This window comes from Peromyscus californicus, unplaced genomic scaffold (assembly GCF_007827085.1).
Source record: "Peromyscus californicus insignis strain IS unplaced genomic scaffold, ASM782708v3 Scaffold_5__1_contigs__length_169319896, whole genome shotgun sequence".
Lineage (NCBI taxonomy): Eukaryota > Metazoa > Chordata > Mammalia > Rodentia > Cricetidae > Peromyscus > Peromyscus californicus.
Window position 1 is genome coordinate 52,661,315 of NW_026294573.1, and position 26,155 is coordinate 52,687,469.

General features: G+C 43.6%; 1 protein-coding gene across 11 annotated transcripts in view; it reads left to right on the forward strand.

Annotated features, from left to right (window-relative positions):
• Window positions 1–3,060: 3,060 nt before the first annotated feature.
• Window positions 3,061–26,155, forward strand: part of Dock7 (dedicator of cytokinesis 7) — a 201,313-nt gene continuing 178,218 nt past the window's right edge. For all 11 annotated transcript variants that reach the window (XR_008213675.1, XM_052716301.1, XM_052716302.1 and 8 more), the window contains exon 1: window positions 3,061–3,284. Coding sequence is in view for 10 of the 11 variants with exons in the window: in XM_052716301.1 (XP_052572261.1) it covers window positions 3,247–3,284 (38 nt within the window). In the remaining variant the exon portion in view is untranslated. The remainder of the gene's footprint in view (window positions 3,285–26,155) is intronic.

Here is a 26,155-nt window from a genome sequence, read left to right on the forward strand (position 1 = left end):
CGGAATTCATTGGACTTTCCTTCTTCTTTCCCTTGCCATATCCCCAGGTCTTCTGCTTGAGGGTCTTTCAAACCTGCATGTCTAATGGGAAGACTGCCCTGAGGCTTCCTTCCCCTGTATCTACTGTTTTGAGCCTACTCTGTGAAACTGGTCTTGGTGCCTGCTAAGTTGTTTTGCTAGCATCTTCCAGCTGGTGTGGAGCTTGGGTCCTGAATCCCAGCCAATCAGTGATCAGACTACTGACACTTCCAGAACTACACCCAGCCTCTCTGCAAAGGCTATAGCAGGAGTTAAACTCTGCTCACTTCTCACCGCCTCAAATGCAACGAGCGGTCCAGGGAGAACATCATAATTTCTGAATACTGAAATTGGTGCTAAATGTACTAAACTAACTTCCAAAAGTGTTCCTGCCTCACCATTGAACATGCTTCTTGAATACTTTTTCACCTCTTCAAACAGATGCCTAACTCTCTGAGGATAGAAATAGGTTTTAGTTACATTGTATTTCCAGGGATGAACATGCATATCGATGGGATGAAAGCCTGGGTCAGGTAAGAGGAAATGACTAAAAGTCCAACTCAAGATAGCTTAAAACAGAACAAAACAAAACTCCAAAGCAAACAAACAAAACCCTAACAGTGTCCAAGCTCCTGTCATGCACCTAAGGAGCTCCTCTTAGGTATTTTGTTCTTCTCACTGCTCTCTGTGGCTCCATGCCCAGGGAGAGTTCACCACGGGAAGTCCCTGGTTCAGCAAGGACTTCAGTTCTAAATGGACCTGATGGTCTTGGCCTGATTCATGTGCCTAACCTGAGGCTGGTTCATTTAGCAGGTTAGGTCTTTGGCTCAGCCTTAAAAACAGGGGTGATGCGGGGCGGTGGTGGCGCACTCCTTTAATCCCAGCACTCGGGAGGCAGAGCCAGGCGGATATCTGTGAGTTCGAGGCCAGCCTGGACTACCAAGTGAGTTCCAGGAAAGGCGCAAAGCTACACAGAGAAACCCTGTCTCGAAAAACCAAAAAAAAAAAACCACAAAAAACAGGGGTGAGGGCATCAACCCCTCAAAGTACCTGGGACTGAGATGTGCGTGCATGCTTGCCTTCCTGTAAAGGGTGGTGGGGAGCCTGAACCCAGGACAGCCAAAGCAGTTCTGTTTTCACGTCCATCGCTGAGTTGCATGTATCTTTCCTTTAGACTGGACCCTGTGGCATATGGGTACTAGCCCACACCGGACTTGTTCAGTGACTGACAGGTCTTCCTGAGGTCAGGGTCACACTTCCTGGGCGGTGTCTTCCTCAGACACTCCATTTCTCCAGTGGACTTTCTGACTCTGCCTGTCCCATTCCTACTGTGTTTCCAGTAAGCTTCACAGTGCACGCAATGTCCTTTTAGACTCTTTGGCAACGAGTGAGTCATGTATACAAAGAACTATTCAAAGCAAAATGTGCTCAGTCTCTAAGAGAGTACTGAAAAGATGTTTGTCAAGCAGAGATAAAGGCCTACAACATCTGCCGGGAGCATGAGAGCAGGCAAGCCATCCAGGGACTATGAAGCACCCAGGACCAAGTCAAGTAGAAGATGGATAACGGCTCCACCACCTGTGAGGGAAGCGCAGCGGCTAGCGGCTAGCATTAGTACCCACCGCATTGCAGACCCTGCTGCTGTAAGACCTTGAATTCACTGCATCCTCACAATATGCTTTCAAGTAGGTAAAATTAGTCCCCTTATCTAAATAATTGGCTCAAAGTCACATGGTCAGGAAGTAGAATGCACCTGGGTTCCTATCAATGGAAAGGTCGGGTAGAGTGTTAATTGACAACTTAGGATTCTTTGAGCCGCTGTGCTATCTTTCTCCACGGACTCAAATACTCTGAAGGCATAACTGCGTTTAGTTCACTTTTGTATTTATTCTAGGACACCTGTATTTAAGTAGACGTTAAATACATACTTGCTTCAAATAGGCTATCCTCACAGTAAACCAGTGTTTTTAAAAGCATCATGTTACTGGAGTGAGCACTGCTTCAGAAAGCCAGGTTAGATCACAGACAGGAAGTCATGGACCCACACAATGGGGGGGTTTCAGTTCTGACTCTGTGACTGGGCAAGGGACCAGGATTCCAGCCGCAGGTTCTCCCCATGTTTCATGAAAGGGGGAAACTGGACCTGACATGCTCCACAGACACAGGGGGCACACAGTAACTGCAAATAAGGCTTACTAAATTCTTACAACATTCAAAAGGAGAGCTGCTACAAGAAGCCAAGGGATTTTTCTTAGTTTCATCACAATTTCAGTAATCAATGCATTAGGACAGAACGGCCAAGGTCAGTTTCAGTGATTATTTTTAGAACATCAAAAGGGCGGAAAACAGAGCTCATCTGATGGGTATGCATGTATATGGACATATATGAAACGAGCCGCCAGAGTTACTGGGATGGACTCACAAGAGAATTCTTTACAGGAGTAACTGTTCTTGGAGATAAGGTCTGGGCTCTGGGTCTCATATTTACGGGAAGAGTTTGCCATGTGTGAACCAAGGGCTAGTCACAGTCTCAGACAATTTCTCTCTAAAATGGAGAAAATCTACTTCAAAGAGCTGTTGTGGAGATTAAGTAAAACCATGCGTGTAAGCCTGGCTATGCACCACAAATCAGCGATTACCACACCACCTCCGCGGGAGAGTTCTTTCTACAAAGAAGAGCCATTGTTTCTCCGGCCAGACCCCACTCACGAGGTCGAGGCGTGCCAAGAAAGGTGCTTTAAACTGCCGGGAGTGGGGAGCTGCCGGGGAACCGAGCTCAGTCATTCCGGGCCGCAAGGCCCTTCCCATTCCCTAGCCTTCCCTTTGGGCAAAGCCCAGCTCCGCGCACTTTCGGCGGCCGCGGGCCGGTCCTGGGTCTTCCTGCTCGTGAGTGCGCGGCGGCAGGACAGCGAGGGGCTCGCGGCGGGCTTCCACGCCCCGTGTCCCGTCGGCTCGGGCCAGCCACAACCGCCTCCCAACCCGACCTGCAGCCGGGATTGGCGCGCGGGGCGGAGGCGGGGGGTGGGGGGGAGAGGGCGGGGGCGGAGAGAGGTTCCTCGTGCGCGCCTCCTCGGCGCATTACGGTACCCTCGTTCCGGGCTCCGGCGGCCGGCCCATCCTCGCGGTGGGGTCCGGAGAGCCGCCGGGCGAGCGCGCGGGAGGGAGCGCGAGCGGGAGCGCGTGGAGGAGGCCGCCCAGCCCCGCGCTCAGCCCCGCGCCGCCGCAGCCATGGCGGAGCGCCGCGCCTTCGCGCAGAAGATCAGCAGGTACGCGGCGGGGAAGCCGGCCGGGCCTCGCGGGGTGGGAGGGTGGGTGTGGCGCGGCCCCCGGGCCTGGCCGCGCCATCCGGGGCCTGCAGCCCGCGCCTCGCCAGGCCCGCAGGGCGTGCGGCAGCCGGGCGGTTCTTTGTGTCCGCAGTGGAGTCCGCCCCGGCGCTCCACGCCCACGCCCCGGCTCCCGGCGCCCCAACAAAAGGAACTGGCGAGGAGGCCACGGCGCTCACGCCCGCACCCGCCGCCACCGCTGACAGCACCCGGGGTGCCCGGTGCGCACCCGCGGCTTTGCATCCGCGCCTGCACACGCACACAGAGGCCGCAGGGCAAAGTTGCGGGGCTGCGGGACACCGGAGCACCCCGCTTCCCCCGTGGGCTCGGTGGGCGTCCTTTCTCTCGCCCCAGAGGAAGATGGATGGCCCGACCCTCACTGTGCTTTAAGCATGGGCCTGATGTTCACCTCCTAGGAGTAAGCCACCCAAGGAGGATAAGGTTTCCCAGTAGTTTACCTCCCGGTCCAGATAAAAATTAAAGGATATTTGTAGAATTTAACTATGGAGTGTACTTATGGATAAGGCACTAGGCATTTTTTTGTTTGTTTGCTTGTTTCAATAAAACCTTATTTCTCTGACATGATTTTTAAAGACAACATTCAAGTGAAATTTTTTCTTTTGACGGTTTTGTTATATTTCTGTGGTTCTGAATCTTTTTTAGCTTGTTGGCATTTCTAGAAGGTTTTTGGATGTGTCAAAGAACGGCTTTTTAAGCTTCTGGACCTCCACAGTATTAAGGGTTTGGGGACACTTTTTTTTTGTTGTTGTTGTTAAAGTAACATCATTTTCCATCTCGCCTTTGGCCCAGATCAGGTGTAAAACGTCTCTTTTTTTTAATTTTGAGTTTTAAAACGTGTTTCATTTTCTTCTTAAGAGGTGAAATAAATTCTTAGGAATGTGGGCGCTACTGGGAGACTAAGATGAAGTCAAACACTGAGTGTTGTTTTTCTAAATTGGGACCTTGTTGAAACTCTTGCGTTTTAGTTGTCTCATCTGAAAGATGGTTAAATAATGGTACTTAGCTTATAAGACTGTCATGAATATTAAATGGTCATTTTTGTATAAAGTGCATAATTAGCAAAGTGTATTACCCATACTGTCCTGAAACATTTGTAATTGGGATTGGAAATAATAATAATAATAATAATAATAATAATAATAATAATAGTAATAATAATAATAATTTGTTTTGGGGCCTTAAGGCATGCCATTAACGGTCACATTTTATACATTTCTTTTAAACAGAGTTAGAGTTAATGTCTCATACAGTAAGCACACCTTTGAGGGTAAGGTAGGAGATAAAGGCAATGCTCTTGTCTGTGAATGGAGTTAGCAGCTGGAACCGGACTAGCCTCAAGAAAGAAAATAGAATCTGTTGTGGAAACAGCCTCATATACAAGTAAGGATAGTCTTGAAAGTTATAAAATTAAGGCAGGGAATGAATAGTATGTGCCATTTCAAGAGAGACTCTTAGGTAGACATGGCGATGGTGAGTGAGTGATTGGATGTAGAAGCTGCAGAAGAGTGGGGACATGCAGCTTTGTAACTGTGCAGCTAGCTGGATAATGGAAGGAATCACTGGGGTCCTGTGTACAGGAGGAAGCAGTTTAAAGAGTGGGAGAACTATTGGAGGGAAATGATGATACAGGTTTGGACATCTTTGCCTCGATGGCTTATAAATCATTTAAATGGAAACATTGATTAGATTTGTGGTGCTGGTTTGAGACACAGGAGAGACTGGGGACTAGCATCCAGAATCATCAGCAAGCAGATTGTAACTGAAGCTGGTGGAGCCGATAGGACTGTCAAGACAGCAAACCAAGGACAGAATGCTGTATGTAATTAGTAGCTCTCCGTTATGAATGAATACTGTCCTTCTTGTTACTGAGTACCATTAAGTAATACTTCTGAAGAAAGGGTAGCTGTGCTTTTAAGTGGCCCTGCCAGTGAAAACAGTACGATGTCGGGGGATAAATTGGGGTTGACAGCCTGGCCCTGCCACTCATTGAATAAACTTGAGCAAGTTACTTGACTCCATTTCCGTTTGCCCTAAAAATGATGATAATTCTAGGACTTTCCTCAGAGGGTTGTTACGAGGCTAAAGAAACCAGTATCTCTCAAATGCTTCGAACGAAGCCTTGTGTGCAGTGAGCGCTTAGTAAATAGCAGCTATGTTATGTAGTGTGTATGAAATGAGACTTAGGACCTTCTCTTCAAAGTGACAGTCTTTTCCATAATATATGCATATATGAAATTCATTGCTCTGTAAAAGCCTACTGCTGCGTGATTATTTAGAAAAGAAAGATTCGTGATGGTCCAGAAATCTTTATAAAGACCCATGCTGACCAGCTTTTCTGACTGAGTTCTTTTTTTCAGCCCTTTGCATGGAGTGCTGTTATTTTTTTTTGAGACTGGGATCTGCTGTTGAAAGTTCTTTATTCATGTATCCCTGACCGGACTGCTTACCCCAGCTCAGCTCTGTCAGGCCTCCTGTATTTCGCCCATATCAAGAAACTGCCTCTTCTCTGACCTCCTTTCTGAGGACATGACTTACGCATTTATGAAGTTTAACTATTTGCAGACTAATGGTGTAGGATTTCGTTTGGATCATTTTGTCCTGTGACTTGATATTTAACAAGAGGGTGGACATTTGTGTATATTTTTACTAGATTCTTATCCTTATACCTAGAGAGGCACAACAACACAGTAAAGAATATTGGTTTGGGGGCCTGATTGCACAGGTTCAGACTCTGCCTACACTGCCGTTATAGCTGGGCAGTTCTGAACATTTGATCGGATCTCCTCATTTTGGTTTCCAGAAGCACCCATACAATTAATGAGAGAATTAAATGAATGAATACCCTTGAGACACTTGAAACTGCCTGGAACATGAGCATTAAAAAATATTAGCCACTGCTTTGTTACCAGATATTATTTGCTAATAGTGGTACTATTTTCCAGATGACATGCCATTGCCTAAATTGTCTTCTGATTTTAGTTACTATATTTTTTATTTGTATTATTTTTTTTTTTTGGTTTTTTCGAGACGGTTTCTCTGTGTAGCTTTGTGCCTTTCCTGGGACTCACTTGATAGTCCAGGCTGGCCTCGAACTCACAGAGATCCGCCTGGCTCTGCCTCCCGAGTGCTGGGATTAAAGGCGTGCGCCACCACCGCCCGGCTATTTGTATTTTTTTGCAACATCTCCTCCCTCCTCCCCACTGTTAGCATCATAACTTTATGCTTTTTTTCTTGCCTTTCTACTTTTGATTAGCTGTAATTTTTGCCAAGAAGCAGAATTACTGAAACCTTTTTTTGGGGGGGGGGCAGGTGTTTATTTCAGAGGACTGAACACAGTCTTACTTGGCTCAAATTTGACCTCTTAGCTGTGATGATTCTGACTGCATGGACCCAGTCTTGTTTTAGCTGTAGTTCTGTATGTTGTCTGTCGTGCTGCCCACTTTTCTCTTTGGACGTAGAGACTTCCCTGACCTTTTGTTCACCTTATCCTCACAGATTCTTTTGATTTTGTTGTTGTTGTTCTAGAACCGAACCCAGGCTGTCATGAGCGCTAGCTGAGCACTCTGTACCACTGATCTGCATCCCAGCCCTTACCTTGCTAATTTTTAATGCTCAATATCTAGTCTCCTCTCTTCTAAGCCACATGTTAGAGGGAGACTAGGACCGGTCAGTTACCTTTTATTACCGTCTTCTTTCAGATGAAGTTACTCCAGATTCCTCTCCCCTCTCTCTGAGACAGTCTCCATATGTAACCAGGCTGGCTTTGAACCCTGGTCTTCCTGCCTTAGCCACCCTTGTGCTGGGATGATGGCCTGATGGCCTCATGTCATTGTAATCTTGAAGCTTATTTCTTATCACTTTCTCAGAATTGTGGCTCTGCACTTTCCCCTTTCCATTCTAACATTTGTATCCCCTTTAAGTAAGGGGCCTTTCTCTTCTGTCATAAGACTTCCTATGCCTGTCTCAGTATAAAACAAAGGCCTATTGAGTTGTCTGGTATTCTAGCTGCCGCCAATTACTGGGTTTTCATTTCTAGTCGCGGTTCTCTCAGGTATGTGCCGTGGTCCTGACTACTTCCTGCTTCTGCTCTTAGGAATGCTTAGGCTTTGTGAGCGTGCTTAGCTTCTGTGTTCCTGAGTTGTAGCTCTTGAGTTAACTCTTGACCCCTTTGCCTTAGGGCTGATTTTAGGAGCTGTGGGCCTCGCATAGCTGCCTCTTCCTCCCCCTGACTTGCTATAAAGTAACAAAGCGAATGAACTTCAGTTACAATAATGAATGAATCTCACAGTCTACTTTTGGGAAAAGAAACAAAAAAGCAAATAATAGATACTGCTAGATTGGGTCTTGACTGTTCAAGTCCAGTGCCATGTGGCTGCCGCCCACCTCAGTGCAGCCTGGAAACATATTTCAACATCTCCCTAGGCAGTCACAGGCCCAGTCACTCTGCCCTCTTATTCACATGCCTTGCAGGTTCCCTGAGGCACAGCTTTAATCAGGAAGACAGTTTTCTGACAGTGGGAAGTCCAAACATTCCCCTGTATTCTAAGGTTCTCTATAATCTGGTCTCTCTTTTGTTGACTCGTTCTTTAGTTTACACCTTGCTCTCCAGTCAGAGGTGTTTTCGCTGCACTATGACTATAACTATATACCATAACTATAACTATTCTGTTGTGGTTGTTTTCATTTGTGAATTATATTCCTTTCAAATTTTTTATATGCCTCTTTTATTTAATAGAAGATTTATTTAGTGTGTGGTGTATGTGTGTGCGTACGTGTGTGTGCGTGCGTGCGCGCGCGTGTGTGCGTGTGTGTGTGTGTGTGTGTGTGTGTGTGTGTGTGTGTGTGTATGTATGCTACATACTATCATATGTATGTGGGGGTCAGAGGACAACTTGCAGAAGTCAGTTCTCTCCTTCTACCTTGTGGTCCCAGGGCTCTAACTCAGGCCCAGGTTGGTGGCAAGCGTCTTCATCTGATGTACCATCACACAGCTGCTGTGATAAATTTTCTTGCTGCTGTGGCATGTGTATGCACCCCTTCCTCAAATAGTGAAAGTGTAGCTTAAAAATGTAAAACAAACAAGGCAGATCTTGCCTGTTCTCAGATTATTCAGTCCACTGTGTTGACTTTTGGGGATAACCTTTACTTTACATTTTGCTCTTATCACCCATGGATGAATTTCTAAGCAATATAGCTTTTCCCTTCTACTTTTGAAGGTATTGAACAGTATTGTATTGCATGCTTGTTTCCTTTATTCTCTTCCTTTTGCTAAAGTTATGAAGTTGTGAAGGTCATTCATGATTGCAGTTAAAGTTCATTCATTTTTGTGGTTTTGTAGTGTTTTATTGTATAAGTATGCCATGGTACAGTTTCTGACTACTAGATAGCATGTGTATTCTGGGACCCATCTATGCATAGATTTCTCTAGGGCAGTGGTTCCCAACCTTCCTAATATGTGACCCTTTAATACAATTCCTCAGGTTGTGGTGACCCCCAACCATAAAATTATTTTCATTGCTACTTCATAACTGTAATTTTGCCACTGTTATGAATTGTAAATATCTGATAAGCAGGATTATCCCTGTGAAAGGGTTGTTCAACCCCAAAGGGTCATGACCCACAAATTGAGAACCTCTGCTCTAGACTCTGGAATTTCTGGTTGAGAGGTATTTTGTTGTTACTTGTAGCAATTTTATGTATCACCAGGCTTATTAGGCTAGTCCAGACTGTTCTCTAAAGTGATGGTAGGGATTTTGCCCCTACAACAGTGTTGCTTTCCATGTTGTTGTTACTTGGTGTTGCCAAGTGTTTCAGTTTTGTCAGTATATTGGATTCACGATGCTAGCGCGTTGTAAAGGTTTAATTTTTATTTGCTGAATTATTAATGAAGTTGAGCTCTGCTTTGTGTGTTTATTGACCATTTGAATGCCTTGTTTTGTCAACTGACTATTTAAATCTTTGTGGTCACCCCCCTCTCCATTTTCTTCCTTTGTGATTTTGTATGGGTACTTTGCATACAGTCAGTGTATTAATTGATTTATTTATTTTAATTTATTGATTACTTGTATAGCAACCCCCCATTATGGTTTACTTTTCATCCTTTCTAAGGAACTTTTTGAAAAGTTGTCAGTTTTAATGCTGCTTAAGTTTTTTGTTGTTATTATTTTATGCTTATGTTATTATGGTTATTACTTTGCTTGCTTGCTTGTTTTTTCGAGACAGGATCCCATGTAGTCCAGGCTGGCCTATGTACTGGAGGACGACCTGACCTTGAACTTCTGACCTTTCTGCCCCTACCTGCTGAGGGCTGGGAGTACAGGCTACTGTGTCCAGTTTATGGGATGTTGGATATCAAACCCAGGGTTTCCTGCAGGCTAGACATTCTACCAAACTGAACTTAAGTCAACCCCAGTACCTTATGGCTCTTGCATGAGAAACCTCCTTATCCTGAGACAGACATGCACTATATTAATACAAACCTGAGCTGAGGTTTGTATTCCACCTGACTTAATATGTGAACGGAATGGACTTGTAACTTCCACCTTTGCCGTAAGTTCTGATTTTGTTCTGTAGATCTGGTTGTGTGAGGTTATGATGATTTTAATTCTAATTATCTTCAGGATTTAGTGGACTGGTTATTCCCTCTTTTTTAAAGAAAGTATCTTCGTTTCATTTAGCCCTTTGAAATTCTATATAAATTTTAGACTATATCCCACCCCACGCCCCAAAGAAAAACCACTAAAACAAAAACTTCCCACCCACACCCTATTAGAATTATATAGGAATTATAGAACTTACACTTCAGTTTGGTGGAAAATGATGCTCTTTTAATACTGAGTTTGCAATCCACAATCCACAGCATCTCTCTTCTGTTATCACAGAAAAAAAGCTTCATAGTTTTCTCTGTGAAGTCCTTGCACGTCATTAGTTAGGTTTATTCTTGGTATCCAAACCTTAATATCCAACTACATCTCACAAAACTCTTGTTGATTATAAAGCATGTCTGTAGATTCTTTGATATTTTCTACATAGATAGGTGTATTTTTGAGTTTTAAAATTTTATTACTTTTCAACTATTAATAACTTTAAAATTTTTATTTATTTTATTTTGCTTTGTGGTTGGATCATAATATCTTCCAAAGGCCTGTATGTTAACAGGGGGTCCCCAGGTGGCTTTTGGGAAGTTGATGGAACCTGTAAGAGCTGGGGCCTAGGGAGAGGTCTGTAGCTCATCAGAAGCATTGGGGGCCCTGGCCTATTCCTCTTTTTCTTTCGCTTTCTGGTCATAAAGTGACCAGGTTTGCTCTGCCATGTCCATACTTGATGATGCGTTACCTACTATGGGCCTAAGGCAAAGGGGCCATTGGCCTGGACTGGAAGTGCCGCAAGTGAACCCAAACCGAACTTGTCGTTATAATTCACCTACGTAAGGTGTCTTGCTGTACTGATGGAAAGCTGTCCATTACATTACTGTGTAATTATTACTATTTCTGTTTAACATTGTATTAATGTTGAGTATTCCTGTTAGGTTTGTGATCTCAAAGGAAAAGCACTCTGTGTTTCACTTTTGAGCCCGACGGTTGCTGAGAGGTGATTTTTTTTTTTTTTTTTTGGTAAGAAATTCTTTCAGACTTTGTTCCCTAGAAACAGAGGCTAAGGATTGAGAATCCACGCTTTGTTTGGGAAGTACAATCCCAGGCCATCAGGAACAAGAGAAAGTGGGGTGAAGCTCAGACAGATGAGAAGTGATGTGAGGTGGAGGCGTGTCTTCCTGGCTGCTGCTTCACAAGGAACTGGAGAGAGCATTTGGCAGGGGTGCTTGCTGGCGACAAGGAGTGTCTGTGGACAGAGAAAGACGCCTCGGATCAGCAGAGGATTTTGCAGAAAGGGACCCTACCTTACTGTTTTCTCCTCTCCTAGGCAGCTCAGTCTCCAGGGTTACGTCCTGGTCTGCTTTGTTGAGTCGTTTGGACTTTTTGGCAGCCACTTTGGGTGTCTTGTTACTTTTCCTTTTCTTTTAATAACTTGTTTCATGTGCGTTGGTGTTTTGCCTGCATGTGCCTGTGTGAAAGTGTTGGGTCCCCTGGAACTGGAGTTACAGACAGCTGTGAGCTGCCATGTGTGTGCTGAGAATCCAACTCGAGTCCTCTGTAAGAACAGTTAGTGCTCTTAACTGCCAAGCTATCTCTACAGCTATCTTGTTATGTTTTCATTGGCTTTTTTTTTTAAACCAAAGGGGTTTAAAAAATGCAATTATAGAAGCTCAGATCAGATTAATTTACATACACAAAGAAGTGCTCACCTTGTAAGTGGATGATTGGATTAAGGAATACAGATGTTGTAAGTGGATGATTGGATTAAGGAATACAGATGTTGTAAGTGGATGATTGGATTAAGGAATACAGATGTTGTCAGTAGGTCTGCTATCTTTGTATCCAGATTTTGCACAAAAATTAAAACCAAAATGCTTGCAGTGAGATTTGATGGCTCTAGGCTCAGCTCCTACCAGGAGCTCAGTTTCCTGTCGGCTTGAGGTACGTGTGGTTCCTTGAACCAATTGCTGCATTTAGGGATGTAGAAGGGTCTGGTCAGTGCTGGGTTCCTTGCCCTTCATTGGCTCGGAGGGAGGTGTAATGAACGATGCCAGCCCCACTTGAATCTCAGGGAGTAAATTCATGACCAAACAAAAGAGGTCTTCAATGGAGGGAAGGGAGGTAATGACAGATGCTCTCAGAGGTATCTCGGGGCAGGGGAGATGGCTCAGGCTGTGACGGGCTTACTGTGCAGGCCCAAGATCCTGAGTTTGGTCTCCAGAACCCATGTAGAGAAGCCAGATGTAGTGTGTGCGTATGGAATCCAGTGCAGGGGAGTTGGAGGCAGTTTGATCCCTGGGGCTCTCTGGCCAGGCAGTGTGGCTTAATTAGGAGGTGTCAGGTCTAGGATACCCCTTCTCATAAAACAAAGTGGATGATTCCTGAAGAATGACACCCAAGGCTGACCTTTGACCTCCGTAGGAACACACATGTACAAATGCTTTCACATATACAAGTATATATACATATACAAAATAAAATTAATCATTTTATTTATGTGTGTGTGTGTGTGTGTGTGTGTGTGTGTGTGTGTGTGTGTGTGTGCTCGCACGCGTGTGTGCCCAAGATTGATGTTGGGTGTCTTCCTTGATCACCTTCCACCTTATTTTTTGAGGTGGGGTCTCCCCCATGCCCACCTGGAATTTATATGGGTGCTGGGGATCTGAACCCCAGTCCTCATGCTTAGTGACAAGCTCTTTAACCACTGAACAATTTCCCTGGCCTCCTAATTAATCATTTTAATTGTTCCATATTCCTCCTTAAATTGAAGTGGAACTGTTGAAATTCAAAGAGAACCACCATGTAGGTGGATTTTTCTTTGGGCTGTTAGCCCATAAAAAAACCAACATGGAGACTTACCAATTTTGGAAGCTTGGCCTATAGCTCAGGCTTGTCCCATAAGCTCTTATAACTTAAATTAACCCATTTCTATTCATTTATGTGTTGCCACGTGACTTGTGGCTTTTACCTCTCTGCCTGAATGTCTTGCTCTCTCTCTGCATCTGGTTGGCAACCCCTCCTTTCTTCTACCCAGAGGTCTCTCTGTCCAGAAGTCCCTGCTATACCTCCTCCCTAGTATTGGCCATATAGCTTTTATTAAACCAATCATAGTGACACATCTTCACACAGTGTAAGGAATATTCTACAGCACCATCATAACTTGATGTTAGCTGGATGTGGATTCCCTGTCACTTAATTTTTAAAAAGTTTAGCTAAGACCTTAATGTCTATCTTAGTTACTGTATGGTTGCTGTGAAGAGACACCATGACCAAGACAGCTTATAAAAGGAAGCATTTAACTGGGGACTGGCTGGTTAGTTCCTGATCATCATGGCGGGGAGTGTGGAGGCAGGCAGGCATGGAGCTGGAGCAGTAGCTGAGGACTTGCATCCTGATCTTTAAGGTGAAGACAGTGAGAGAGTGCAAGACTGGGCATGACATGGGCCTTTGAAGCCTCAAAGCGCACCCCCAGTGACACATCTCTGCAAACAAGGACATACCTCCTAATCCTTCCCAAATAGTTCTACTAACGGGAATCAAGCATTCAAACATAAAGCTGTGGGGACCATTCTCATTCAGACCGCCACAGTGACCTTTCATAACCTTCACAGGAATGTTTTCCTAGTCTTATTTTTGGATTTTGGCTTTCTCATACACGAGCACTCATGCCACCAGAAAACTGAGCTAGCCCTCCCATTCATATTAGCACTTTGATATTAATATATGCTAAAGATTCAGGGATAGTGGTGTATGTTTCAGGGCCCCAGACTGTCTCTGTCACTCTGCACTGGCTCTCCTCTTTCCAGCTCTTCGCCTAGCATCCTTTCTTTGATTGCTACCCTTCCCTTAGCCTCTCAGAGCAGTCCCAGCCACAGAGGACCTAGCTCTATGGATGTGTGTAACTTAACTTTACTTGTTGTTAGTGTGCATGCACACAGGCCAGTTGTACATGTAGAGGTCAGAGGACAGCTTTCTGGATTTGGGTCTCTCCTTCCATTGTGGGTTCTGGGGCTGAACTATCAGACTCTCATGGCAAGTCTTTTTACCCTTGGAGACACCTCACTGGCCCTATTGAGGTATATTGAAAGTGTACAAGTGAATGATTTTAGGTAAATTTATGGTTATGAAACCATCAACCACTTCTAGAGTATTACATCACCCTGAAAGATTCTTTGTGCCAGTTTTTGGTCAGTCTCCAATTCTACTCAAAACCTTAGGTAACTGCTGATCTATTTTTTATTATGTCTATATTTTCCTTTTTTGAACATTTCACATAAATGGAGTTATGTAGCGTGTGGTCGTCTTGTGTGTGGCTTTTAAAAGTTAGCATAATGTTTCCATGCTGTAGTACATATTGCCATTTTTACTTTTTATGTCTAAATAATATTTCATTTTTTGTAGCACATTTTGATTTTCCTTCAGCTAATGAACATTTAAGTGGTGTCTATCTTTTTGCCTGTTGTAAATGTGCCTCTGAGCATTTCTGTACTGACTTGTTTGAACACTTAGTTTTAATTCTTTTTTTTATAACTATTGAATTAAATTTATCATGCCCAATAGAATGAAAGATTAATTAACTGTTGTAGCTACTTTTGCTGCCAGGGTCTCCACTGTGCTAGCTGTAGTAACCAATTATGAAATGGTAATCCCAGAAACAGTAGCAGCGGTGGCCGCCACTGCTATAACAGCAACAATGGCAGCAGCGATGTCAAATTCTCTTCTGGAGCATGTGGGCATCCACTGGCATGGATACAACTCCAGGAACATGAACTGCCAAGGCCCATTTTTCTTGATCCCAGCACGACTTAGGCTGGCAGCTCTTCTGGAGAATCCAAAAGCATGGCTACAGTTCCTAGGCTTATGTTAATGCTTGCCAAAGCTGGCCATATTGGCCTCTCAATCCCCATTGGCATCGGAGGTAGAGAGTTTTTCATTAAGGCCCAATAGGTCTCTGTCATGTTGGATTTCAGCAGCAGTCACAGGGCGAACACAGCACTCAGGAATCCAAAGAGGAGCCTCATTGTCCTGAGGAAAGACATAAACAGAACCCTGGACCACACCAATACCAGATCGGATCTCCTTCAAGTGCTAGTAGAAAGATCCTTCCATCGTTCCAGAGGGTGATTTGCAACAGGAGGCCTCCAGTGCTTATCTGCAGTGGATACTCTGGCAGAAACCACCAATAAAAAATTTAAAATAGGGCTGGAGAGATGGCTCAGAGGTTAAGAGCACTGCCTGCTCTTCCAGAGGTCCTGAGTTCAATTCCCAGCAACCACATGGTGGCTCACAACCATCTGTAATGAGATCTGGTGCCCTCTTCTGGCCTGCAGTCATACATGCTGTATACATAATAAATAAATAAATCTTTAAAAAAAATTTAAAATATATAAAACAAGGGAAAGAATAGAATGTGGAGAGGAATGATGAGTTCCAGTCCCCCCCCCCCTTTTTACTCCAGCAAAATATGTATGTTTGGCTCCTTTTTAAACAGTTCAAATTTTTCTTTTCTTTTTTTTGTTTTTTTTTTCATTTTTCACTTTTTCAAATTAATTAATTTATCCACCTTTCTATTATCAGCTTGATACAGTATGTATTCCCATCTTAATTGTGAAATGTTTCATTGAGGCTTGTTCAGTAATTGAGTAAAACCAAAACTTATTATGAGCCACAGTCGTCCTAGGGCCCCCCATGCTATATATATATATAGTCTTTTTTTAAAAAAATAATTTATTTATTTTTATTTTTATTTTATGTGCATTGGTGTTTTGCCTGCATGTATGTCTGTGTGAGGTGTCAGATCTTGGAGTTCCAGACAGTTGTGAGCTGCCATGTGGGTACTGGGAAATGAACTGTGGTCCTCAGGAAGAGCAGTCAATGCTGTCAACCACAGAGACATCTCTTCAGCCCCCTTGGTTATAATTCTTTAAAGATTTATTTTTATTTGCTCTCTATCCTCCATTTCCTTCTCTCTCCTGCGAAACGTTCTTTCCCCCAACAAGTACACCTCTATTTTCATGGTGTGTGTGTGTGTGTGTGTGTGTGTGTGTGTGTGTGTGTGTGTGTGTGTGTGAGAGAGAGAGAGAGAGAGAGAGAGAGAGAGAGAGAGAGAGAGAGAGAGAGAGAGAGAGATGTATTGAGTATACTTAGGGCTCCTTTTGAGAATATGGGTAGGATGTTACTTACCAGAGCAAGGACAACTTATCAGTGACTAACACTGAAGAAAATGACACACCCACAGACCCCTCCCCCACCCATGATGAAATGTTGGTGGACCCTGCAGGTGTTGGTGGGCCCTGCAGGTGTTGGTGGGCCCTGCAGGTGTTGGTGGGCCCTGCAGGTGTTGGTGGGCTCTGCAGGTCTTGTGCACAGCCACAGCTGAATCGAGTTCATGAGTGTGGTGCCTATGCCAAGTGTAGAAGATGTCTGTTGGCTTTGCATCTCCCCATCCTTTGGCTCTTACCTTCTTTCCTCCTCCTCCTCCTCCTCCTCCTCCTCCTCCTCCTCCTCCTCCTCCTCCTCCTCCTCTTCGTTGCTGTTTCTCCAGCCTTGGGAGGGGTGATACAGATGCAGAGAATAAGTGATGGTGTAGTGCTTGGTCCCAAATGGGATGTCATTGTGTTTTGACACAGGATCTCATGTAGCCCAGGCTGGCTTGGAGTTTGCTGTGTAGCCAAGTCACCCTTGAACTTCTGATCTTGCTGCCTCCACTTGTGAGTGCTGGGATTGCAAGTATGCGTGGATGGACCCAGGGTGTCATGCTAGGCAATGCTCTACTGAGCTCCTTTCCCAGTCTCTTACTGTGTGGTTTTCTTTCAGCAAGAGTGGAGGTGTCAGTGGATAGGCTGCCAGCTCCTCCACCGTCTTTTGTCTTACTCTTCTTCTGATCTTTTTCTTCTTTCGGTAAATTTATTTTAAACTATTTTGGATGTTATCATGCAAAGATTTTTTTTAAAAAACTGGGTTGTTTATTCCTAGGATATATAAATACTGTTGTTTTTGAGCACTGAAGTGGTGTCCTAGGACCTTGATAAATTTGTTTATTTTACTGTCCTTTCATGGATTTCTTGGAATTTTCTGTGTGGAGTATACTTTTGATGAGTAAAAGACAGTCTTATTTCCTTGCTTTTCAATCTGAATATTTTTATTTCCTCTTTTCTTACCCCTTGCTCTCTTTCTTGCCCCTTTAACTACCAAATTTGTCTGTTGTATGAGTGGAGCATCCTTCATGGGAACAAAGTCAGCAGACCCCACCCTACCCCGTGTGTGTGTGTGTGTGTGTGTGTGTGTGTGTGTGTGTGTGTGTGTGTGTGTGTGTCTGTATTTGGGTCCACCTGCCTGCATGTCTTTGTCCTTTGTTTGTGTATGTGTGGAGGCCGGAGGTCAAGATCAGGTGTCATTTTCAGTTGCTTTCCATGCTGTTTTTTGAGACAAGGTCTGTTGTTGAAGCTGGAGCTCTCGTATTTGGCTAGACTCTCAGCCAGGAAGCCCTAAGGAGTCTCCTGTTCTGGGTCTATAGGTGTGTGCTGCCATGCCCAGTCTGAAATTGTTTTCTTTTGAGATTATAGTATAATTATTATATCATTTCACCCCTTCCCTTTCCTCCCTCCAACCCTCCGTGTACCCCTCCTTGCTCTTTTTCAAATCCATGGCTTCTTTTCTCATTAATTATTGTTACATACAGACATGCATAATTGTAAATACACACATACAGCTAGCTCAGTCTTGTGTGTTTGTTTTCAGGGCTGACCATTTGGTGTTGGATAACTAACTGGTGTGCTCTTCCCTGGGGCAGACTTCTCCGACTCTCAGCATTCCTTAGTTGCTGCAGTTCTTTGTGTAGGGTCAAGGCCCATGAGTTTTCCCCATGCACTTTTGCAAGTGTCCCTGTTCAGTTCATGTTTAGGCAGTCGTGTTGGTGAGACTTGATGGTGTAGCTCCCGACATTCCTAGGAGGTGTAATCTCACAGCAAACTGAAGAGATACACAGCTTTTTACATGGATGCTGGGGTCAAACTGGCTCCTGTGTGGCAAGCATTGTAATTGCTGTCTGTGATGTGCTTTTGCTGTTTCTGGTCCCCCTCAGTCTGACTGCTCAGTCAGATGATGGCCTGTCACCAAATTCTGCTGATTTTTACCTTCTTTCCCCTTCCTCACCAAGCCAATCTTAGAGTATTTGGTTCTTCCTGATGGTATGAATCAGTGTTTTGTGAAGTATCTTTACAACCAACCTCTTCCAAGTAGTGTTCAGGATGGCCCTGGGGTGCATCTTTTGCCTAGTGTAATCCATCCTGAAAGCATTCCTTCCATCTCTCTTCTTGCTGATTCAGTTTCCATAGAGAAGAGAGTTTCTTCTACCATTTCATCTCCTGGCCGATGAGCTTCTGTAGCCTTAGACATCTTAGATGGCTCATCCATCTGACAGCATAACAGGTAAGTTCCATGGTCAGACCTGTTTCCCAGTGGCTTGGAATTTTGGTAAGGTGGTTGTCACTATAGCAGTCTCCTTGGAACATAGAGGAGATTGCAGGCAAGTTCTCCATACCCTTAATGTTTTATGGCTCCTTCATTTCGCTTCCACTAAAGCTAATTCGCTTTCTTCTGATCTAAGGAAAACAACATTCAGATTTTCACAAGAATTTTACTATGTAGACCTCATTAGGATGCCCTGCCTCTGCTTCTTGAGTGCTGGGATTAAAGGTGTGCACCACCATGCCTGACTGCAAGCATGTTATGAATTGTAGTCAAATACTGTAGGAAAGGGTAGGAGAGAACACAGATTTGAGAAGCATTTGAAAGTTAGAATAAGCCAGGTATGGTGGTTTGTGCTTACCATCCCTCCCAGTGCTCTGCAGCTGAGGCAGGGGGATCTTATGAGTTTGGCCAGCTTGGGGGACAGAGGGAGACCTTGTCTTAAAAACAGGGAAAAAAAACCTTTAAATAAACCAGGATTTACCAATGTATATAACTTATGCAAAGAATATGATTTATATGTTTGTGGGCATGATGATTCTGACTATTCTTAAGAAATAGGGTGAAATTAATTTTAGGTCAGTGTTTTTTAGTTTTTTCCCTCTGTATTATAATTTAACGTGTTCTACAAAGTGGGGAACAGTGTTGTTACTGTGTGTTAGAGGAAATTAATATATACTGAAATACATAGTACTTCATAAGACTTTGACAAGTGTTCTGAAATTGTATCAGATGAGAACCATGAAACAACTGTCATCTCTTTTTAAAGTTTCAATATATATTGAAATGTATATATTTTTATTTCAAGTGTAACTCTCAGAAAAGGAGTTATATTTGAAGTATTAAATACATCGAGTGGAAGGACTCTTTCTGTCCTGTCGTCTCCGTCTCATCCTGCGTTTAATTTTCCTTGACTTGCAGTGGTCATGCTGGTCCGTCCTCTGGCTCATCCTAAAGACTTTAGACAGGTTCACATACAAGTGACCCAGACAGTGCTTCAGCTTAGAGTTCTGTCCAGCGTTCAAGGAAGACTGGAGACAGATCGTAGCAATGGTGGCGGCCGTTGGGGTCTTCCTACTGCTCTGCTAGTTTGTACAGGAGGCGATTTCACTGTCCTTACCTGAGCTGTGGACTAAGTTTGGGCAAATAGAGAAACAGTGAACATGAACTATAATCAGAATTGTTTGCTTTTGGAAATTTGATTGTGTGGAAGTGTGTGTGTGTGTTATCTGACTATAATATATATTATAGACACATCATATACCTATTGTTTGTGTGTGTGTTATCTGACTATAATATATATTATAGACAAATCATATACCTATTGTTTGTGTGTGTGTTATCTGACTATAATATATATTATAGACACATCATATACCTATTGTTTGTGTGTGTGTTATCTGACTATATATATTATAGACACATCAGATACCTGTGTGTGTGTGTGTGTGTGTGTGTGTGTGTGTGTGTGTGTGCGTGCATATATGACTTTTTCTCTTTTTGAGGCAGTGCCTTTCACTGTTGCTCAGGCACCCTAAAATTTATGGCAATCTTCCTGTCTTAATCTTTAAAGTGCTAGAATGATGGGTGTTTATAGCTAGGCCTGTTGTAGATCTAACTTAAACCTCCTTACCCCCGTCTTTTTAAGGCTAGGCATGTTATTTTATATTTTGTAGTTTCTAAACCTACTTTTCCTCACTATGAAATCATTTGTTACAGAAAATTTAGAAATATGGAAGGCCCAAAAGGAAGACAAAAGTTACCCATAATTCTCCATTTAGACAAAAAAACCTTTGCCTTGGAGAATTTACATTCTAGTGCTAATGTTTGGGAAAACTAGAAATAGCATAATGTCCACGAACAGAGGCTTGTTAAATACATTTTGGTGTGTCCACAGAATGGGCTGTATAGCAGATTAACAGTGGTTAACACTGTGGCATCTCTTATGTTCAGATCTTGGCATCTTTCCTAGTTAATTATGTAACTATAATGACCTTGAAACTTCAATATCCTTATATAGTACTTGTTTCATAGGGTGTTCCTGAATATTAAATGTAGCTTTGTATAGTGTTTGACACACTGTAAGTACTTGACAAATGTTGCTAATATTAATTTTATGTGCTGATTGTGAAAGATTTCAAAATATAAGTTATAAAGAAAAGATAGTGTGATGTAATGTCTGCACACCTAAAAAATAAAGATTCGCTGTCTGTTTTTTGTGAAGTATATCCATAAGGTATTAAGTGGTTGAAAGTGTACATCTGAGGGATTTTCACTGTGGATTTGGAAGTAGTAGTGAGAGAGATAATTTTTTTTAAGAAAAACTTTTTTTTGATGAATTCTTAATGAATGTGTATAACTTCTTTTATTTATTTTGTTTTAAAGATTTTTTTCTTTTTTTCTTTTTTTTGGTTTTTTGAGACAGGGTTTCTCTGTGTAGCTTTGCGCCTTTCCTGGAACTCACTCTGTAGCCCAGGCTGGCCTCGAACTCACAGAGATCCGCCTGGCTCTGCCTCCCGAGTGCTGGGATTAAAGGTGTGTGCCACCACCGCCCGGCTAAAGATTTTTTTCTTATGCCAGAGTTTTGTTGTTTTACTTTTCTCTTTATTGCAAAATCTTATTGCCTTTGTTTCCCACAGTAACTCCCTGAAAACAGCCTTTTGCTGATATACTAAAGACAGAAATTATTTTGTGATAAGTCAACAGATTACATATCTGAAATTGTTTACAATTTTTACTTTAAATTAGAGAATATTATGTTAAACATAGCTTTTAAAAAAACCCTCTTTGGTATAAAAAATGAATGAAAATAAGGTCAACTAGGCTTCCAAAGAAATGCGTAGATGTTTAGACTCTTCTGAAGATTGAGATCGTCCCAGGCGAATAGTTACCTTGCAGTAAGAGCCGGAGCCCGTTTCTTTCTCCGATAAAGCAAACCCTCCGCACTTACAGCTTGCTTTACTCTGAAAACTGCAACCTCATGCTCTGTACAGTTTCCAGACTCACTTCACCTGTTCGCCCCTCTCCCTACTCTTGTGTGAGCCTGCTCTCTCCTTCTCCCACGTTGTCTTGGACATCGGAGTGGTAAGGGTGGGGTTTGACTTCCACCCTCGAGGCGCCCCAGCAGCTGTCCGGCTCAGCGTCAGTGCGCACTCCTTTTGAGGGAGGGACTATGAATTTCCCTCTCTGCCTTCACTTCCCCTTTCAGCTCCTGCGCATTTCCTCAGCACTTTGTCTGCACCTGGGCAGTCTGCTGGGGGATGCTTACTTAAGGCAGACGGAGTCCTACCTTCTGATTGGCTCCTCTTCCTGCCAGGAGGAGCTAAAATGTAGTTGTAGTCACTTACCACAAAAAAGATTGTCCTTTTAAAATGCTCAAGTAACCCAGACCAAGAAAGACAAACATGATATGTACGCATTCATAAGTGGATATTAGCTGTAATATAGGATAACTATGCTACAATCCACAGACCCAGAGAGACCAGGTAACGAGGAGAGTTCATGAGGGGGGGGGGCACCCAGACCTCCCTGGGAAGGGGAAATAGAAGAGATTCGTGAGTGGACTAAAGGCGAGTGGGATGGGAACATGAGCAATCAGGTTGGGGGTGGTGGAGGGATAGAGTACTGAAAGAGACTACTGGAAAGGGGGGACATTTTGGGGTCAGGTGAAAACCAGGCACAAGGGAATCTCTGAGGAGTCTACAGGGAGGACCCCAGCTAAGACTCCTAGCAATAGCAGATACGTAGCCTGAACTGGCCATCTCCTGTGACCAGACTGGTGTCTAGTCCAATTGTCATCAGAGAGGCTTCATCCACAACTGATAGAAACAGATGCAGACCCACAGCCAAACATTAGGCAGAGTTTGGGGAATCCTGCAGAAGAAGAGGAGGAATGATTGTAGGAGCCATGGGGTCAAGGACACCACAAGAAAACCCGCAGAATCAACTAGCCTGGGCTCATAGGGGCTCACAGAGCCTGAACCGACAACTGTGGAGCCTGCACGGGACTGACCTAGCCCTCTGCATGTATGTGACAGTTGTGTAGCTTGATCCTCTTGTGGGACTCCTAACAATGGGAGCATGGGCTAGCTCCAAGTTTTTTTTTTTTTTTTTTTTTTTTTTGGTTTTTCGAGACAGGGTTTCTCTGTGTAGCTTTGCGCCTTTCCTGGGACTCACTTGGTAGCCCAGGCTGGCCTCGAACTCACAGAGATCCGCCTGGCTCTGCCTCCCGAGTGCTGGGATTAAAGGCGTGCGCCACCACCGCCCGGCTCCAAGTTTTTTTTACAGAGTTTTTGGGACCCTACTCTCCATACTTGGTCATCGTGCCCTGTGGTGGTACTGTGTTCCCCAAAATATTGTGTACCTTAATAAACTTATCTGGGGTCAGAGAACAGAAAAGCCACAAGATACTTAGGCTAGAAAATGTTAGCACACGCCTTTAATCCTAGCATTCCAGAGACAGAAATCCCTCTGGATCTCTGTGAGTTCAAGGCCGCATTGGAAACAGCCAGGCATGGTGACTCATGCCTTTAATCCCAGAAAGCAGCCTTTAATCCCAGGGAGTGGTGGTAGAAAGCAGAAAGGTTTATAAGGCGTGAGGACCAGAAACTAGAGGCATTTGCCTAGTTAGGCATTTTGGCTGGTTAAGCATTTGGCCTGGTTAAGCATTTAGGCTTTTGAGCAGCAATTCAGCTGAGACCCATTCTGGATGAGGACTCAGAGGCCTCCAGTCTGAGGAAACAAGACCAGCCGAGAAGTTGGCCAGGTGAGATAGCTGTGGCTTGTTCTGTCTCTGATCTACCAGCATTGACCCCAATAACTGGCCTCGGGTTTGATTTTATTAATAAGACTCTCTAAGATTCCTGCTACAGTGCCCAACCTTAGTACATGAGGAGGTGCTTAGTTTTATTGTAACTTCATATGCCATGTTTTGTTGACACTCATGGGAAACCTGCCCTTTCCTAAACAGAAACAGAGGAGGAGTGGATTGGGGGCAGGGAACAGAAGAGGGTTGGGGGAGGGACTGGGAAGAAAGGAGAAAGGGGAAACTGCAGCTGGGATGTAAAAGAAATAAATTTATTTAAATAAAATAAATAAAAAACTCAAAAATTATGTGTTTGAGTGCTTTATTACTATTTTATATGCATGTATGTTTGTGCACTACATTTATTCCTGATACCTGCAGAAGACCGAAGAGGGCATTGGATCCTCTAGAACTAGGGTTACAGAGGGTTGTGAGCCACCATGTGGGTGCTGGGAATCAAACCCTGGGTCCTCTGCAAGAGCAGCCAGTGCTCTTAACCACTGAGCCATCTCTCCAGCCCCAATAAAACAGTCCTTACTATAAAAATGTCAACACAATTAGGGACTGTGCATTTTCTTGAAATATTTATACAAAACAGTAGATAAATGGCATGTACAGAACAGAGGTGAAGTTTCTTGACCTTGCCAGTTGCCTTAGTTACTTTGCATTGCTGTGACAGAAACAGTTGAGGAAAGGTTTCTTATCATTCCCCCTCAGGGGTTTGCAGTCAGCCTGAGGAGGAGTGATGTGGTGGAGTAGCTCAATTCAAGGTGGCAGAAATGTGCCACTGGCTGGAACCAGGGTTGGTGTTAAAAACGGAGCCTGTGCGACCCGTTTCGGACTCAAACCCTAAGAATTCCTCCAGGAGGCTGATGATGTGACTATATCATGCTTGAGAAGCCAGATTCTTGATACTTCACTGTCCTTTTTTCTCCCACCATATTTCTGTGCTCAGTTGTTGCATTACTGCTACACCAGAGAAACTTACTGTGCAATCTTTATGCTTCTGTCAAAGGAAAAGATTATAGTCATTGGGCTTCCCCATGGCTTGACCCAAGCTCACTGCAGCTAGGACAAGGGTTTTTATCTCTACTGGTAGATTGCTGCTGCTTACTAATTTACTCCTTATTTGGTCTAGTCTTTTGGAACCTGCATTTCCTTGAATGTTTCAGGATGCTCAGTATCAATGGTAGAATTGAATGTAATGAGTTCATACATTGGTGCATGTGATGCCAGAACAGGAATACCCAAGTAAAATGGAGAAAGATTTATTCTCTGCATCAGGCAAGGAGAACTGAAGGCTGTTTCCAAAGCTATGCCTTTCTTGAACAAAGGAAGTATGGAGGTTGTTTTCTAGGAGCCTACATATACTCATGTGGGTAAGACTTTTAGGGCTGAGTACATTCTTGGGCATACTTGGTGAAGGAGAGTGTTCTGAGCATGCTCAGTTTAAGTTCATAGTTCAAGGAAAGATGGTTGTGATAGTTTGTCTTGACTGTCATCTGTATTGGATTAATATGCCTAGGTAGTTAGTGAAGTGCACTTGGTGAGTCTCAGAGGGCATCTCTAGAGAAGATTAGACCTTGAGAGTTTTGACATAATGAGATTAATTTACTTGATGGAGCTATAATATGATGATGTAATTGGGAGATGTTAAGTGATAGGAAATGGGGACTAATTGGAGGAAGTTGAACACTGAGTGTGTCCCTGGGAGCTATGTCTTGCTCTAGCCTCTTCATGTATGTCTCTTCTCTCTGTTTCCTGTCCACCATGAAGAAGCTCCTCTGCCATACCATGATGTTTTGCTAAACATATGAGACCAGGTACTGAATGCTTTGAAACCATAAGCCAAAATAAAATTTGAGGAGACCGCTCAGTTGGTTAAGTTCTGGCCACACAAGCATGAGGAACTGAGCTGGGTCCCCAGCACCAACTAACATACCAAATTGAGTGAAGTGCTGTGTACTTTGAATCCTAGTGCTGGGAAGTGGAGACAGGTGGGCCCTTGGCTTTTGCTAGTCAACCAGCTTAGCTAATGGATATGTCCCAGGCCACTGAGAGACTCTGTTTCAAAAACACAAGGTGGATGACACTTAAATTGTTCTGTGGCATCTTTATATGTGCAGTTTTGAGTGTACCTCCATCCATGTGTCCTTGTACACGCGCGCGCACACACACACACGCACACACACACACACACACGTATGCACACACACATGTGCACGCACAGACACACACAATCACACATTGGGCATTTTTGGACATGCTTAGGCTAATGTCAGTGAAATACATGTTGAAATGTTAAGATGGAGGACAGGACAAGGATACACTTTTGGGCATGCTAAGCTTTCTTATAAAATTATACCTTAAAAAATAGGAAAAGGATACTTTGAGAGTGCATAATATAAGAATTTTCCCCCAAAGATGCCTGCCTTGGTTAGTGGCTCAGTATTTTCTGGCACATCTCATTTCTTATTCCTAAACTGCTTACTGGCAGAGGGTTCTGTATTTTCCTAGTAGTTGTGTGAAATCCTGTTGATGCTAATATATAATAGGTCATGGGTTGCTAGGAGTTGTCTAGCACCCTGACTTGAGTTCTGTAATAATTAATTGTTTTACCACAATATTTTAAAGCATTAATTATGACATAAACCATCAATGAAATCAGTATCGTTGACATTCCCAACTTAAGTAGCCCAGAAAATAGAGGCTTACTGTCCTGGGGGAATCTAGTCCAAAACATAGCTTAGCAAAGAGGTCAGCTAGAAGAATAAGACAAAAAGGATACTTGTGGTTGTGTCTTACAGTACAGTTGCATTACATTCATTGAGTTTCTGGTGAACACACAGAAGAGGGCAAGTGTTCAGAAGGTGAAAACACTGTATAAATGAGAACAATTAGGAGGTCAGTCTTCCTCCTTTGGTTTC